The following is a 14,807-nucleotide window of genomic DNA, read 5'->3' on the forward strand; positions in this document are numbered from 1 at the left end:
GCGGTGAACAGCGGCGCCCGCAGCCGACGCCCGGCACTGCACGCACGGCTCCACCGAGCAACGCCGCTGCCTCTGCCGCGGCAACCGCCGACACCGCACAACCGCCCCGCTCTCAATTCGTTAATATTGTCGGCATTTCGATGCCTACAGTCATTCCCTTCTTGCAGGTGACTATGTAGTCCTTTCTGTTCTTCATTTGCTCATGATCTGAGAGACTGCAGGGCTCCTTTATGCATCTTTCTTTCTGCTGTTTTGCATGTGGTCCTCTTCCTTTGAATCTCTATGTCGTTCTCATTAGTCTTATCTCATTACTGCATAAGTTACTGCATACCTTCTCCACTACCATTGCAGTGATTAGTCATTCAGTCCTTCCTGCAGTACATTTTCTTTTGCATCCTCCAACATTAGTTCATATTCTGCATGTGCTTTTAACTTGGTCTTTTCATTTCAGTGTTGTTTTTCTCTATGATGGTGGTTCATTGGATCCATCTCACCCTGAAAACTGATCCTCGTCTACTTCTCCTACTACCACAGGAAGACAAATCCCCAACTGAACAATCCCCTTTACTGAGATGCTCCAATTAAACAGGAGCACCGTTCAATCCTCTGAGCTGGCTGTGCACCCACACTACAATCTTTCCACAGAGCACGGAAGCCGATGATATTAGTCAGCATTTCATTCCCTTGTATCCTCCTCTTCTTGGATAATTAAAGTTCATGCTTCCATTTGCTCAGAGCAGTCATTACCGGAGACAATACTCTTGAATATTTGCTATTTCCAACTCATGAGAAAATAAATTGAAAACTGTCCTTCTTGAAGTATAATCCATTTTAGTTTCAGCTGTAACTATGCACTGCAGAAACACAGCCTGTACCACGTTTATCACAGTTTTTCTCGAGGGAGGGTTTCCCTACCTTTCAAATGCGCACTCCTGATGAAACGCTTCATCCCGTTGTGACTTCACAGTATTGTTTTCATATCCCACGTGGCAAATGGAGCTTCCCACTCACATCCTGCAGGGATCCAAGTTCCAAAATCACATCTCCGCTTGTCAGGGTGCCTTGATTGGCCAGTAGCTCCCCACATCCTACTTCAAACCCCTGCCGTGGAGCACACCATTCTGGACTGTCATCACTGAGCAGTTCCCACCATACAAGTGGTGGTTAGGGTATCTAACAGGCAACAAATAGACTGGAGACTTTTCCAGTATCACTGGAAAAATACATCATGGGTCCAAATTCCTTCAGAAGAAGAAACTCAGATTGTATGTCACATCCACTGTGTGCACAGTGGGTATCTGAACCAAGGAAGGAAATAAGCATCTATGCCAAAGTGAAGCAGAAATCATTTCTGCCTTTCCTCTGGACAGTCCTGAATGACTGCCCACGTGTGCCATGGGACACACCATTCTACACAGTCATCACCGAGCAGTTCCCATCATATCATAGTTAAGGTATTTCATAGGTAACGATTACACTGCAGGCTTGGCTTATTTCAGTGGAAAGTATGTCCTAGGTCCAACTCTTTCTAAAAAAGAAACTGAGATTGTATGGCACGTCCACTTCGTGCCCAATGGATAACTGAACCAAGCAAGGAAATTAGCATCTATGCCAAAGTGAGGCAGAAATCATTTCTGTCATTCCTTGACCTCCAGACAATCTGGACTGATTGTTTTTCCTCACTGTAGCAGCAGACTGGTGTCCAGAATAGTTGAAGCTCCCAATCTTGTTCTCAGTTCACCTACAGTTCCAACAAGACACCAACTCACACACCAGAAGAAACCACGATAGAATCTGGTAGGAAGGCAACAGAGACCAATGGTAGCCATGCATGCAGTTCCACATGCAGCTGTGTGATAAGGTCACTCACTTGGATCTGTTATAGTTCTAGTTTTGCATTTACAGGGGACATCTGCCACCACAGCATTCTTCTGCTCCTCTTCCCCTTTGTCTTCATAAGTGTAAGTCCTTCCCGATGCACTCTTTCACCTCCCAGACCTCATCTGTGTCTCCAGCTTTTACCATACAATTTGAATCTCAGGAAAGCATCACTGCCTCTAAGGACAGGAAAATCATAAGAGAAATGGAGCAGCCTTGGCACCACCAATAAAAGCATACCGCTGCCCAAATAAAGGCACGTTAACATACCAACTTTCTCTGCTATAAACCGGGTTTTCTTCCCCGCGCTCCACAACCCCGCACACTGTCAGCACCACGGACAGCGTCCGCACTCCTGCGGTTCCGTCTCGCACCGGCAGCGCGTTGCGTTCACTGACATTTAACTGATGGAGGAATACATCAGAGCCTCAGCACGGACTGCTGTGAACGTCCCAGGTCTGCACTGAAACCTCTCCCTCCATCCCACAGATCTACAATCGTACAGTCTTTTAAGGTTTATATTTACAGCACAGACACAAAAACGGAACGAACACAGAAGTGCCAACACATCCCCAGGCTCCCACACCATTTGTAACTCTCTTGAAATACCCAGCTAGTGGCTTACATGAACAACAGAGCCAAAATAAAATAAATCCAATATAAATAAGCAAACAACAATAACAACAAACCCTTTCTACATAGACAAAAGTCTAGGTGTAAATACAGTCCCTCAAGCAGAAAAGAAATAGTCAAGAGAAACACATCAGTATGGACACAGTCTTCTCTACAAGCAGCAGCATTTTTCCACAGAGCACGGTGAATTCGCTGAGGACCTAACCTGCAAGTAGTGCCTCCATCTCATCCTTTGTTCAACCTGTGCATGACACCTTTAGAAAAAGTCATCAGGTTCACAAAGTATCTTGCTATGCCTCCTGCTCACCTTGAACGAAAAAAAAAAAAAAACTTTAAATGTAGAAGTGTCAACATAAGAATCTCTCCTAACTATTTCAGGAAATTTTGATGGATTCTGTTTCAGTTGCCTTATATGGAAACTTCTGAACTCAGACAGCTGAGACCTTGCTAAAGGAGGAAGGAGATCTTGCAATACAACCATGCCATTTCCAAGTGCAAAATCCCTATCCAGAAATGGGAAACACAAGCTACAAAAACACTGGGAACAAATCCCTTGAAAAGGGGGATTTTAAAGCTAAGAAGATACTCTATGCCATGTTATAGTTCAATATGGATGGTGTTGCAGTACGCGCCCATTCCGCTTTCCCAGGAGACCGCAGCTTGGCCAATTACTGAGGTGACACCAATATGATGAGCAGTAAAATGGCATTTATTACACGTATTAACTACCTTATATAGCCTAATTACTTCGTCTACGCCCCTAGGGGCCCACATCACACATCAATCATTAGAGCAGGGAGGGAACTTAGCACATCAGACCCCGCGGGGGGGTCTCGCAATTTCGCAGTTGCTGACAACAGGATGGATTAACAGTTTCACACAATAAATATACTATGTTACATGCATTCATCGTCACCATACACAGTTACTTGAAAATCTTTGATTATCAGAAGACTACCACTGCCATTCAAAACAATGAAAATGAGATAAAAATGTGCAGAGATGTTGAAGGCCTTCACAACAACTGTGAAATCAATCCACTGTCCACACAATGTCACTGCTGACCAACCTTCTTCCCACATTCAAATCCAGCCACTCGACACTCTTTACACGCTCCATGGACAACATCCAAATTTTACCCACATGTCAGCCACTGGTCAGAGTGTTTCATTCAGTAACACTTCGAGGAAACTTCAAGGACACTTCAAGCATATTCAAGTCCTCCTCCCCTGAGGCCCGGTTCAATCTTGGTAACAGACAAGCCCAAGTAGTGGAAAGTACAGAAGGGAAGAACATCGCTATCCCTCATCAGACATCACTCTTCCATCGCATCAAGTATTATTCAACACGAAAACCATGTGATGAACCCATAAAAGGGATGCTGTCACTGCATCTGTGTGCTAGAAAAGACCTCTCCACACCTGAAAGTTTGGCATTCAAACATTTCTCCTTCCTGCACCAGCTCTACATCTACACCATCCCCCAGTCATTCTCAAATACACTTTTTACCATTCCTTTAATATTTGTTGATAACAAACAGCATCAAAGCACTAGTTACCCACACACATTTTCCACAATGTCCCGTCTACAGAATGGTCATCTCTCAACAGATCACTGAGCAGAAAGGCTGAGAAGAGTTTGAATGGGAAGCAGGATTTATACATGGGATAATTCATGTTCCACTGTAAGACAATCTCATCAAGCATAAGCCCAGTCAGGAAGAGGTCTGAACATGGAAAGAACAGAAAGTTTCTGGTGTCTGTCAAAGCAGACTCATTATTGGAAGTGTGCAGAAACAATAGGACCAAAGGTTTAACCTCCTTTTCAGGAGCTTTTTGTTTGTTTGTTTTCTTTTTTTTCTTTTTTTTTTTTCTTTTTTTTCATGTTAAAGCTGTTGAGAAATGGTACGTCATACACTTTCACCTTCTGCTTCCTTTCTCTTCAAACACAGTTTTCTACCTTTGGGTGAATGAGACTTTGTCAAAGGAAGGAAGGATTTTCTCCAGTACAACACCCCAAATCACTCTCCAACATGTCAACCACCAGATGTCAATCTTTCTGTAGGAAGAATTAACAAAAACTTGACGTCTGGATCCTGCAGTTCCCAAATGAAAAACCACTGTCCAGAAATGGGGAAAACATCCTTCAAGAAAATAAAGTCATGACTGCCTAATGATGCCTATGAAGAAACACCATAACACCACAAGGAGATGGGGAAGGACAAATGAGGTTACCAACAAGAATGATAAAAAATTCTAATATTGAGGAATTATTCTATACAAAGGAACTCTGCCTACAGCTTTACTCTCTTTGCTTACAGGGACAGAGATACCATGATGGTAAGGTAAAAGCCACTGGCCTTGGCACCCCATAAGAAACTGAACCACTGCCCTGCCAAAACTACACCAATATAAATGTATTGACATCTAAAGACATTCCAGCTACTTATGGACAGTACACCTCCAAGTCCTACAACTGTAAAATTCTTCTCCACTTTGAGAGCTATCAGCCATACGAAACTCCCAGCATTCGTCCTTGAAAACAACTACCAACAACCAAAACATACTGAAGTGAAGAAATCACTCACTCACTGGATAAGCAATTGGCTGGGTGGTCACACTGGCCCATGTGGAGACCGTTGATGAGCAGCATCCTCGGCGACTCAGGCTGGGACTGGTGTTATTTCCCATTTTTGTAGGTGATATGGACAGCAAGACTGAGTGAAACCTCAGCTGTTTTACAGATGACACCAAGCTGAGTGGTGCAGTTGACGTGTCAGAGAGAAGGGATGCTACCCAGAGGCACCGGGAAAAGCTTGAGAGTGGGCCCATGCCAACCTCATGCAGTTCAACAAGGCCAAGGGCAAGGTGCTTTGCCTGGGTTGGGGCAAACCCAAGCACAGAGAAATGTTGGGTGGACAAAGGCCTGAGAACAGCCCAGAGGAGGATCTGGGGATGACAGTTAATGAAAAATGCAACATCAACCTACAATGTGCACTTGCAGCCCAGAAGGTCAACAACATCACAAAAAGTGTGTCCAACTGAGGTTGAAGGAGGTGATTCTGCCCCCGTACTCCGCCCTACTGAGTGCTGCATCCAGTTCTGCATTCCCCAACACAAGAAGGACACAGAGGTATTGCAGCAGGCCCAGAGGAGGGCCACAGAGATAATCAGAGGGCTAGAACATCTTCCCTGTGAGGACAGGCTGAGAGGTCTGGGGCTCTTCGGCCTGGAGAAGAGAAGGCCTTGCAGGAACCTCATAGCAGCCTTCCAGTACCTGAAGGGGAAGCTGGGGAGGGACTTGAAAAAGGACATGTAGAGAAAGCACAAGGGGAAATGGCTTTAAATGTAAGGCAGTATGTCGAGACTAGACAGGTATTAGGATTCTTTATTGTGAGATATTAGATATTCTTTATTGTGAGGGCACTGAGACACTGGAACAGGTAGCCATGAAAGGTTGTGGATGTTTCCCCCCTGCAGACATTCAAGGCCAGGCTGGATGGGACTGTGAGCATCCTGGTCTAGAGTGAGGCATCCCTACCTGTGGCAGGAGAATTGGAACTAGATGATCTTAGTGGTCTCTTCCAACACAAACCATCCCATGACTTTCCCACTCTATGGTCAGTTTCAAGTCACACAAATAGGCACTTGTTGACAAGAGTAAGGAAAAATAGAAAAGCAGCAAACAAATACACTCACTAATTAAAAATCCCAAACAAGGTAGAAACAGAAAGAACAAGAACACCTACTATCTATACAGGCACAAGAAAAGCAAGCTGAACTACTTCATATCTGCCCTGATCCTACACAAATATTCTTTCAGCAAGCCAATAATTCAGACATAAGAACAGAAAGATGAGAACTCCTACGGAAATGCTGCTAACGAAATTCTACTGTTACCTCAAAAATGGGAAACGAAATGTGGCTTCTATCAACATGCACAGTATCAGTGCTGTAAGTACAGCATCCCTACTTAAATTTCACACTCTAATAAGCTGACAGTTCAATGAACAAATGTGAGAATTGCAAAACCGTTTTCAACTAACCAAATCTGTGAAATGACAATTCTATTCTCCCTTATTTCCATCCAAAGAGTGAGTCAAATCACTTACTGCTACGGGTAGGTGAAGAGAAGGGTAAGGAATGAGCTGTAAGGGAGGAAAGGAGAAGCAGAGTAATTTGGACAAGGACAGAGGAGGCAATGTAGCAACGAAACCGCGCTCCAACATGTCAACCACCAGATGTCAGTTTCCTTTCTGTAGGATGGATAAAAAGCAAAAACCTGAAGTCTGGATCCCGCAATCCAGTTGCAGCTGCCATTGCAAGTGTTAGTGCATGTGTCATGCACGCTCAGGTCTATCTTAGATATGTCACAGACAGGAAATTCGCAAACTACATCCCAAGTGTTGTCTGCGAGCCCTTCACACCAGCACTCACAGCTGCTCTAACTATGAATTATCCCAACATCTATCAGATGACAATGAAAAACCAGTTGCCCAGCCGGTTTCTCCAACAGGTGCATGAAAACGACCGCACATAAGGAGGCAAAGGAATCACGTGCTAAACGCATCACGATGCACCAACAGAAATAAGGGAAAACAGAAAGAAAGGAAAGCAGCTTCATTAGGACGGGCTTCATTAAGACCAAGTCGTGCAATTGTAAGAGATATTTCACTCGTTATACGATACCATTGATAGGGGAGCCGCAGTATCAGTCCATGACAATTAAAAAAAAAAAATTAACTGATCTCTCTCACCTATTCCGTCCCTACAGATATGGAATTTCTTTCGTTACCACTGCATGTAATAGAAATTAAGTGTTACCTCAAAAAGAAAGGAATTACGTCAAAGCTACAGCGTTTGACTTGTCAATACTCACACTCTGATAAACTGACATTGAGATAGACAAAAGCAATAACAGGGGAAAGAGCTTCAACTTACGAGTTATTTAAGATAAGGAATTTATTATGCATAAAGTTATTGTGCGTACATCTGAGGAGTGTAGCTGAGAGGGGGGGAATGGCACGAATTGAAAGGAGGCAGTGAAAGTGCAAACGCTTCACACTTCACACACGTCGCTAAAAGAATATCTCGAGACGCTTCGGGGTACGGCACAGTCACTACCGCTGTCTGAGAGACAGCGACAACGATCTACAAAAGAGGGTCGTTAACACCAAACAGCAGAGCGAATGAGGATAGAGGAGAGGAAAGAGACGTGAACAGCCAACAGCCACACACAAAATGGAAGGCGTGACCAACTATGTTAGCATTTGGCACCAACTTGATCATGAACAAAACTGCATTCAAGGATATTCTGCAGAAAACTATGAATACAGTATTCGTTTTTCCTATTGACAGATTTGAACATTAAAGACGTACTGAAACATCGTCACCACTGGACATTTATCAATAACATTCCAGTCCTGAAAGGTTTAATAACTTCACTGAGATCCGCCTTCAGCATTCGAAGGAAACAAGGCGAAAATGTTGATTCTAAAACAGTGGTGAACAGCACTGTCACTGTACAGACATTGCTCTTGGATCCATCCAAACACAACGGAACAGGACATTGAAGTGAGAAAACTAAACAGGTGCTACAGAAGGTGTTGGCAAAGATATACCCAGATGTACTGTTATCAGGTCATCAGGACATTGATAAGAGGCTGAGAAAGTGCAAAACACATCCCCCGTTTTCCTCACAAGCCATTCATACACGCTATCTCACATCAGTTCGCAAAGACAACACGCTGTAAACACTGTGTTTGATTGTGGTAACAGGCAAATAGGTATCGACAAAGAACTGTTTGCTCATTTGTATTCATCGAGCACATTGACCAAACCCACCACTTGAAATGAAAAGGGCATTCCGAAACAGAATTCCCAATTAAAAATAAAGCCATTCTACAGGCAGAGAACGAAACAACCTCTGGACGCATAGGGGATGGCAGGATCAAAAGCCTGGGCAAGCTGGGGAGGTCAGGAGTAAAAGTGTGTTGAGTTTAGAGACGTGAGGAGGAGACCTTGCACTGCCAAGAGCCGCGCCACTAAAGGAAGCCTCGAGAGGGGAGACGAAACACGAAAGTGGGGAAAGTCAAATCGTGAAAGTGAGGGGAACGGGGATGGAGGGAATGGGGAGCCGCCGGGGGCCACCTCTAACGAACCGTTTTAAGTAACGAGGGCCGATAGTGTCATCCAACAAGGGAGTCAGGTAAGCTGCCGCTGTGGATGTGAGTACTGAAAGGTACTGATTGGAAATACATTCAGGCATACATGGCAACAAAGCAATAAAGGAGAGGCGTTACCAACAACTCCTGAGCGAATGAGAACACAACAGAGAAAAAGGGAAACGCGGCAGGGTAAAGAGGCAGCGATTCGAGTAAAAAGCGAGAGGGAAGGGAGGCAGTGTGGAGGCGGCGCGGTGGCAGCACTCACCGTGAGGGCGTCGGGCTCGGCGGCGCGGTGCGCGGCAGCGTCTTCCCCGCGCGGCGGCGCGGCCTCGTCGGGCGGCGGCCGGGCCGGGAGCGTGTCGCAGCAGCTGCCGCCCGCGCAGCGCGGCTGGCTCTTGCGCGAGTCGGCGGTGAGCGACACGTCGTGCGAGTAGGAGCGCAGGAAGGCGCGGACGCCGTCGATGCCCACGAAGTGCGAGGCCGGCACGCCGCGCCACGCGCCGCCGGCCGAAGGCGCCGCGGGCGGCCGCGAAAGCCGCCGGCGCCGCAGGCGCAGCGCCAGCAGCAGCAGCAGCGAGGCCACCAAGAGGCACGACACGGCCGCCACGGCCAGCACCAGCCAGCGCGTCAGGCCGAGCGCGGGCTCGGCCGGCGCCGCCGCGCTGCCCAGCTCCGACAGCAGCTCGGCCACGCTCTCGGCCAGCACCACCGTCAGCGTGGCCGTGGCCGACAGCGCCGGCCGGCCCCGGTCCTTCACCACCACCACCAGGCTGTGCCGGGCCGCGTCGCGGGCCAGCGGCGAGCGCGCCGTGCGCACCTCGCCGCTGTGCAGCCCCACGCGGAACAGCCCCGGCTCCGTCGCCTTGGCCAGCTCGTACGACAGCCACGCGTTCTGCCCCGCGTCCGCGTCCACCGCCACCACCTTGGCCACCAGCGCGCCGGGCTCCGCCGACCGCGGCGCCAGCTCCACGCCCGCCCAGCTCCACGCGCCCGCACCCGAGCCCGCACCCGCGCCCGGCATCGCCGCCGCCGGCGGGTAAAGCACCTGCGGCGCGTTGTCGTTCTCGTCCGCGATCAGCAGCCGCACCGACACGTTGCTGCTCAGCGGCGGCGAGCCGCCGTCCTCCGCCCGCACCCACAGCTCCACCTCGCGCACCTCCTCGTAGTCGAACGAGCGCAGCGCGTACAGCGCGCCCGTCTCCGCCTGCACCGACACGTACGACGACAGCGGCGCGCCCCGCACACGCCCCTCCCGCAGCCCGTAGCGCACGCGCGCGTTCTGACCCCAGTCCGCGTCCCACGCGCGCACCGTCAGCACCAGCGCGCCCTCCGCGTTGTTCTCCGCCACACGGGCGCTGTAGCGCGCCTCCGCGAACACCGGCGCGTTGTCGTTCACGTCCAGCACCCGCAGCGCCAGCACCGCGCCGCTCCGCAGCGCCGGCGACCCGCCGTCCGCCGCCCGCACCGTCACGTTGTACTCCGACGCCCGCTCGCGGTCCAGCTCCCGCGCCGTCACCACGCTGTAGTAGTCGTCCAGCGCCCGCTCCAGACGGAACGGCACGCTCTCGCCCAGGCTGCACCGCACCTCCCCGTTCGCGCCCGAGTCGCGGTCCTGCACGTGCAACAGCGCCACCACCGTCCCCGGCGCCGCGTCCTCCGAGATCTCGCTCAGCGCCGAACGCACCCAAATCTCGGGCGCGTTGTCGTTCACGTCCGTCACCGAGATCGACACCTTCGCCGTGTCGAAAAGTCCTCCTTCGTCTCGTGCCTGAACCTCCAGTTCGTATGAGTTTCCTTCCTCGAAGTCCAGGTTTTTCAGTAGCTTGATCGCTCCCGTATTGGGTTCCAGCTGGAAAAATTTCGTTACTGCGTTTGTCAGTTTTCTAAACGAGTACAACACTTCGCCGTTGGTTCCTTCGTCGGGGTCGGTGGCGGTGACGCTGAGCAGCGTGGAGCCCACGGGCACGTCCTCGGCCACTCGCACCGTGTACACCGCCTGGCTGAACGCGGGCGCGTTGTCGTTGGCGTCCAGCACAGCCACGCGGATGCGCGCCGTGCCCGTCCGCGACGGATCGCCGCCGTCGCTCGCCCTCAGCAGCAGCTCGTGAAACGCCGCCTCCTCCCGGTCCAGCGCCTTGGCCAGCACCAGCTCGGGACGCTTCTCGCCGTCGCCTCCCGCCTGCACCGACAGCGAGAAGTGCTCGTCGCCGCTCAGCGCGTAGCTCTGCAGGGAATTCGCACCCACGTCCGGATCGTGAGACATAGGTAGGGGAAAGCGCGTCCCCGTGGTTGTCGTTTCGCTTATTTTCAGTTCCTTTTGTGATTCTCCGAAGGCAGGCGTATTGTCATTAATGTCCATGATCTCTACTGTTACAGAATAAACCTTCATCTCGCCCTCCACGATCAGCTCGCAGCGCAGCACGCATTGGGGTTCGCTCTCGCACAGCTGCTCCCTGTCGATCCTCTCGGCCGTCACCAAGTGGCCGCTGCTCGCATGCAGAGCGAAATACTGCGTCCTGCCTTGGGACACCACGCGGGCGCCGCGCCCGCCGAGCGCCGCCGGCTCCAGCGCCAGCTCCTCGGCCACGTCGCCCACGAACGAGCCCTTGGGCAGCTCCTCGGGCACCGAGTAGCGCAGCTGCCCCCACGCCGCCTCCCACGCCGCCAACAACACGCACCACAGCAGCGCCCGCTGCCTCCGGCACCACCGCCCTTCTCTCGCCGCGCACATCTCCCGCACGGACCCGCCGCCACCTCACGATCGCTGCTTCTGCGTCGCTCCGACTTCTGATTCCTCTTCTCTCTTTCCTTCCTCTGCGGCTCCGCCTCGGCGTCCGCTGCCCCCCGCTCCCGCCGCCCCTCCGCCTCGCTGCAGCACCGCTCCGCACCAAGGGGCCGCTCGCAGCCGCCCGGACGCCGACACAGCCAGCGAGCGAGCGAGCGAGCCGGGCCGCAGCGGGCGGGGCTGCCTGCAGCGCTCCGCTCCTTCCTCTCCTCCGCGGTGAACAGCGGCGCCCGCAGCCGACGCCCGGCACTGCACGCACGGCTCCACCGAGCAACGCCGCTGCCTCTGCCGCGGGAACCCCCCGCACCGCGCAACCCGGCACGCTGCATTCTGTCAGCATTTCGTTCATATTCCCGGCATTTCTTTTCCCCGACACTTAACATGATAGTGACGACTGATTACTTTATTCTGGGTGCTCATTACAAACAGGCAGCACAAAGTCCCTCTTCTGTCCGAGATTTCTTACTCAGAGCAAGGAGAATGTTGTGATTTATTCCAGCTCTTTACTCTGACTACACCCGTTTCTGCAGAAGCACTAATTCCATGGGGATTGCCAGAGATTATTCTTCCAGTTGCTCTCGAATGGAACGTTCATCACTTCTCCAAACGTCTTTAATTATCCGAGTACTGCACACATTTGTGATTCCTGTTGCTTCCACATCAACTGCCTTCAGAAGTCCATCGCACCTTCATCTCACACAGGAAAGGCATTTCATGTGCTCTGCACATACCAGAATACAAAAGCAAGTGTAGTTCTCAACCCAACCATTCCTCCCTATCATCTTGCAGGAGCCAGCAGCTCCCTTGAGCCCTCCCGGTAAAACGTGCAATTGGCCACAAGCTCTCCACATCAGTTTGCAACATGTTCCCGAGTGGCCAGCGTGCCACAGGTAGATCAGAGGTGATGGGAATATTCAAGGCTTGGTGATTTTTTTCCTCCACGAAGAATGGGTAGAGGACCACGGTTGTGTTCTCCAAAACCATTTTTCCTCCAAGGCAAGGAAGGAAGCTTGGCTCTTCGTGGCATTTCTGCTTCCACATGTCATGAAAGAAACTGGGGGACGCTGCTGTAGGATACAGTTGCTTTGACACAACTCTGCCTGGAGAAGTCATCTTCCAGAGCACATGCAAGCCACTGACAGTTCAAGCTGCATCTTCATTTGCTTTCAGTTGAGAGGACAAAACAATCATTTCTTTTTCCAGGACCATCTTGATCAACGAGATGGAAATGTGATCATCTTGGGTCTGTCATTTCCACATCATAGAGAGGAGAATCCTTATTCTTAATTCCAATTCTAAATACTTCTCTGTATTATCTCACATTTGTAGAAGAAGCCTCTGCGCCACAAACTCCATTAATTTTTCTTGCACTCATTCTGCCATTCATTGTTATTCTTTCCAGCACTGCAACATTAACTTAGTACTACATTCACTGGTGAATTCTCTTCTTCCTTCAATGTCAACAGCCTACAATTATCTACCTGCTCTCCTGTATCCATAACACACTGCTAAAGGAACCTTCCATGCACATTCTCCAGTGCATCATGAAGATGAGTTCCCAATTCAAGTTGTTCCCCCCCTGTTGGCACAGACCAGGAGCCAGGAGTTCCCCTGAGCCCTCGGAGATGGCAGGCTCTGTGCCTCCAGTCCTCCAATAAACCAGAACAACCCACAAGAGGCAGCCACAAGCATTGCAGACCAGTCTGTACTGCTTCCCCATGCACCCAGCATGCCACATGGCACTGAGAGGCTGTGGATACATGCAGTGCTGGACAACCTTTTGCTACCTTCTGATTGCAACAGCGAGTAGAGCAGCATGGCTGCCTTCTCAAAAACTCCCTCCTCCAAACCAGTAGCTCAGTCATCTCAAATAATTCGGATTCTAATCATAAAGGAACAGCTGATCGTTGTGAGGCACACTATGGTAGTGTGCAGCTTCATTGACACAACCTTGCCTTAAAATGAGCACTTGGAAGTCAATGAAAATTGAACTTGCATTTTCATATGTCATGATTTTACAGCCAGTGGGATTGGTTGAAGCCTCGTACAAACAAGATTGCCATTCCTGATCACCACGACGTTGAAAGAAAGGGGCTCAGTGAAATAGGCACTAACCTGGACACAGTATTAGCAGTCACAACCTGGTACAGGAAAATACACTGCTGAACCATCAATCCTCCTGATTCAAGGGAAGGCTTGATGCTCTTCTACTGACTGGGATCCCTACGTCTGGGTTGCAAGAACAATCATCTCCAGCCTTTGGACCAATAGGATATATGTGCAAGTGAGCATCCACACAAAAGTGACAGAGAAAAAAATTCTACCATTCTTACCTGGGCCGTCTGCAGTCACCAGATCTCTCTTGTATGTTTGCATGCTTGGAGATTGGAACAGTTGGAAACTCTGGCTTTGCTCTCATTTCACTTAATTTCTAACCAGGTACCTACACGTATATTGCAAGAAAACACCACGGCACTTGCAGTGAAGTGACACACATCCAGGTGCACACGCAGGTGTAACAGGACAGCAATACAACGCAGCTGCTATGGCCCCACATCAGTGTTTCCAAGGAACACCTTCCCCCACAACACTCTTCCTTCCCTACTTTGTCTGCAGAATTACTGAACTCAAGGCCTCCACTCCCATTCTACCTCTTTCACGTATCAGGCCTGCTCTACATACGTGGATTTTGCCCTTTACTTGACACTGGGGGAACCAACGTCGCCTTTGAGGACAAAGGAAACGAGACGATAGCAGAAATGGTGTTGGCATTGGCATCAGATGTGAAAGAAAATCCAGACAAGAAGAAAGAAAATCCAGCCTTCCACAGTCCAGACAGAGCTTCCTTAACCCAACAATTTTCAAAGCTCTAAGCCAACATCTCACACGCTGCATTCTAAAGCCTCTGGCTTTTATCAGCACCAGGGACAATATCCATGCTCCTAATATCTATCAGACAACAGAAAGAACACTTCATTCACTGACATTGTTTTGAATGAGAAATACACACGAGCTTTAGCCTTCACAGTTTCACACAGTCAAAGCCTGCAAATGGTTCCCTCATTCCCTCAATACTAATGCACCGTCCAGTCTGCTAAGGTTTATGTCCAGAGCAGAGAAATGAAGAAAAAAAGAAAGCAGAGATTTGCAAGTGCAGCTTTGCCATTCCACACCGGCGCTGACTCTCCTGAAACACCCAAACAGGGGCTGACGTGACAAAGGCTCATGAACACACAGCACAGTGCTATGAGTAAATCAAAAAAGAAAAATACAACACCATTTTGGCTGCTTGTTCACATTCAACACACGGACATGAACATAAGGCCAGGAAATGCTGTCCTCAAC

At 49.9% G+C, this 14,807-nt stretch overlaps 1 protein-coding gene across 24 annotated transcripts in view; it reads right to left on the reverse strand.

The window, feature by feature from the left end:
- LOC128081397 (protocadherin gamma-A4-like) overlaps positions 1–14,807 on the reverse strand; it is a 179,201-nt gene that overhangs the window by 130,908 nt on the left and 33,486 nt on the right. For 4 of the 24 annotated variants that reach the window (XM_052684573.1, XM_052684569.1, XM_052684572.1 and 1 more), the window contains exon 1: positions 11,422–11,515. The exons of 12 other annotated variants lie outside the window; for them this stretch is intronic. Coding sequence is in view for 6 of the 12 variants with exons in the window: in XM_052684577.1 (XP_052540537.1) it covers positions 9,987–10,429 (443 nt within the window). In the remaining 6 variants the exon portion in view is untranslated. Of the gene's footprint in view, positions 1–9,986; positions 10,430–11,060; positions 11,179–11,421; positions 11,516–14,807 lie in introns of those variants that run through there. 8 more of the 24 variants (XM_052684588.1, XM_052684586.1, XM_052684581.1 and 5 more) reach the window with 6 other exon arrangements.

The sequence above is a fragment of the Tympanuchus pallidicinctus genome, unplaced genomic scaffold, assembly GCF_026119805.1.
Source record: "Tympanuchus pallidicinctus isolate F22 unplaced genomic scaffold, pur_lepc_1.0 scaffold21, whole genome shotgun sequence".
NCBI classification, from domain to species: domain Eukaryota; kingdom Metazoa; phylum Chordata; class Aves; order Galliformes; family Phasianidae; genus Tympanuchus; species Tympanuchus pallidicinctus.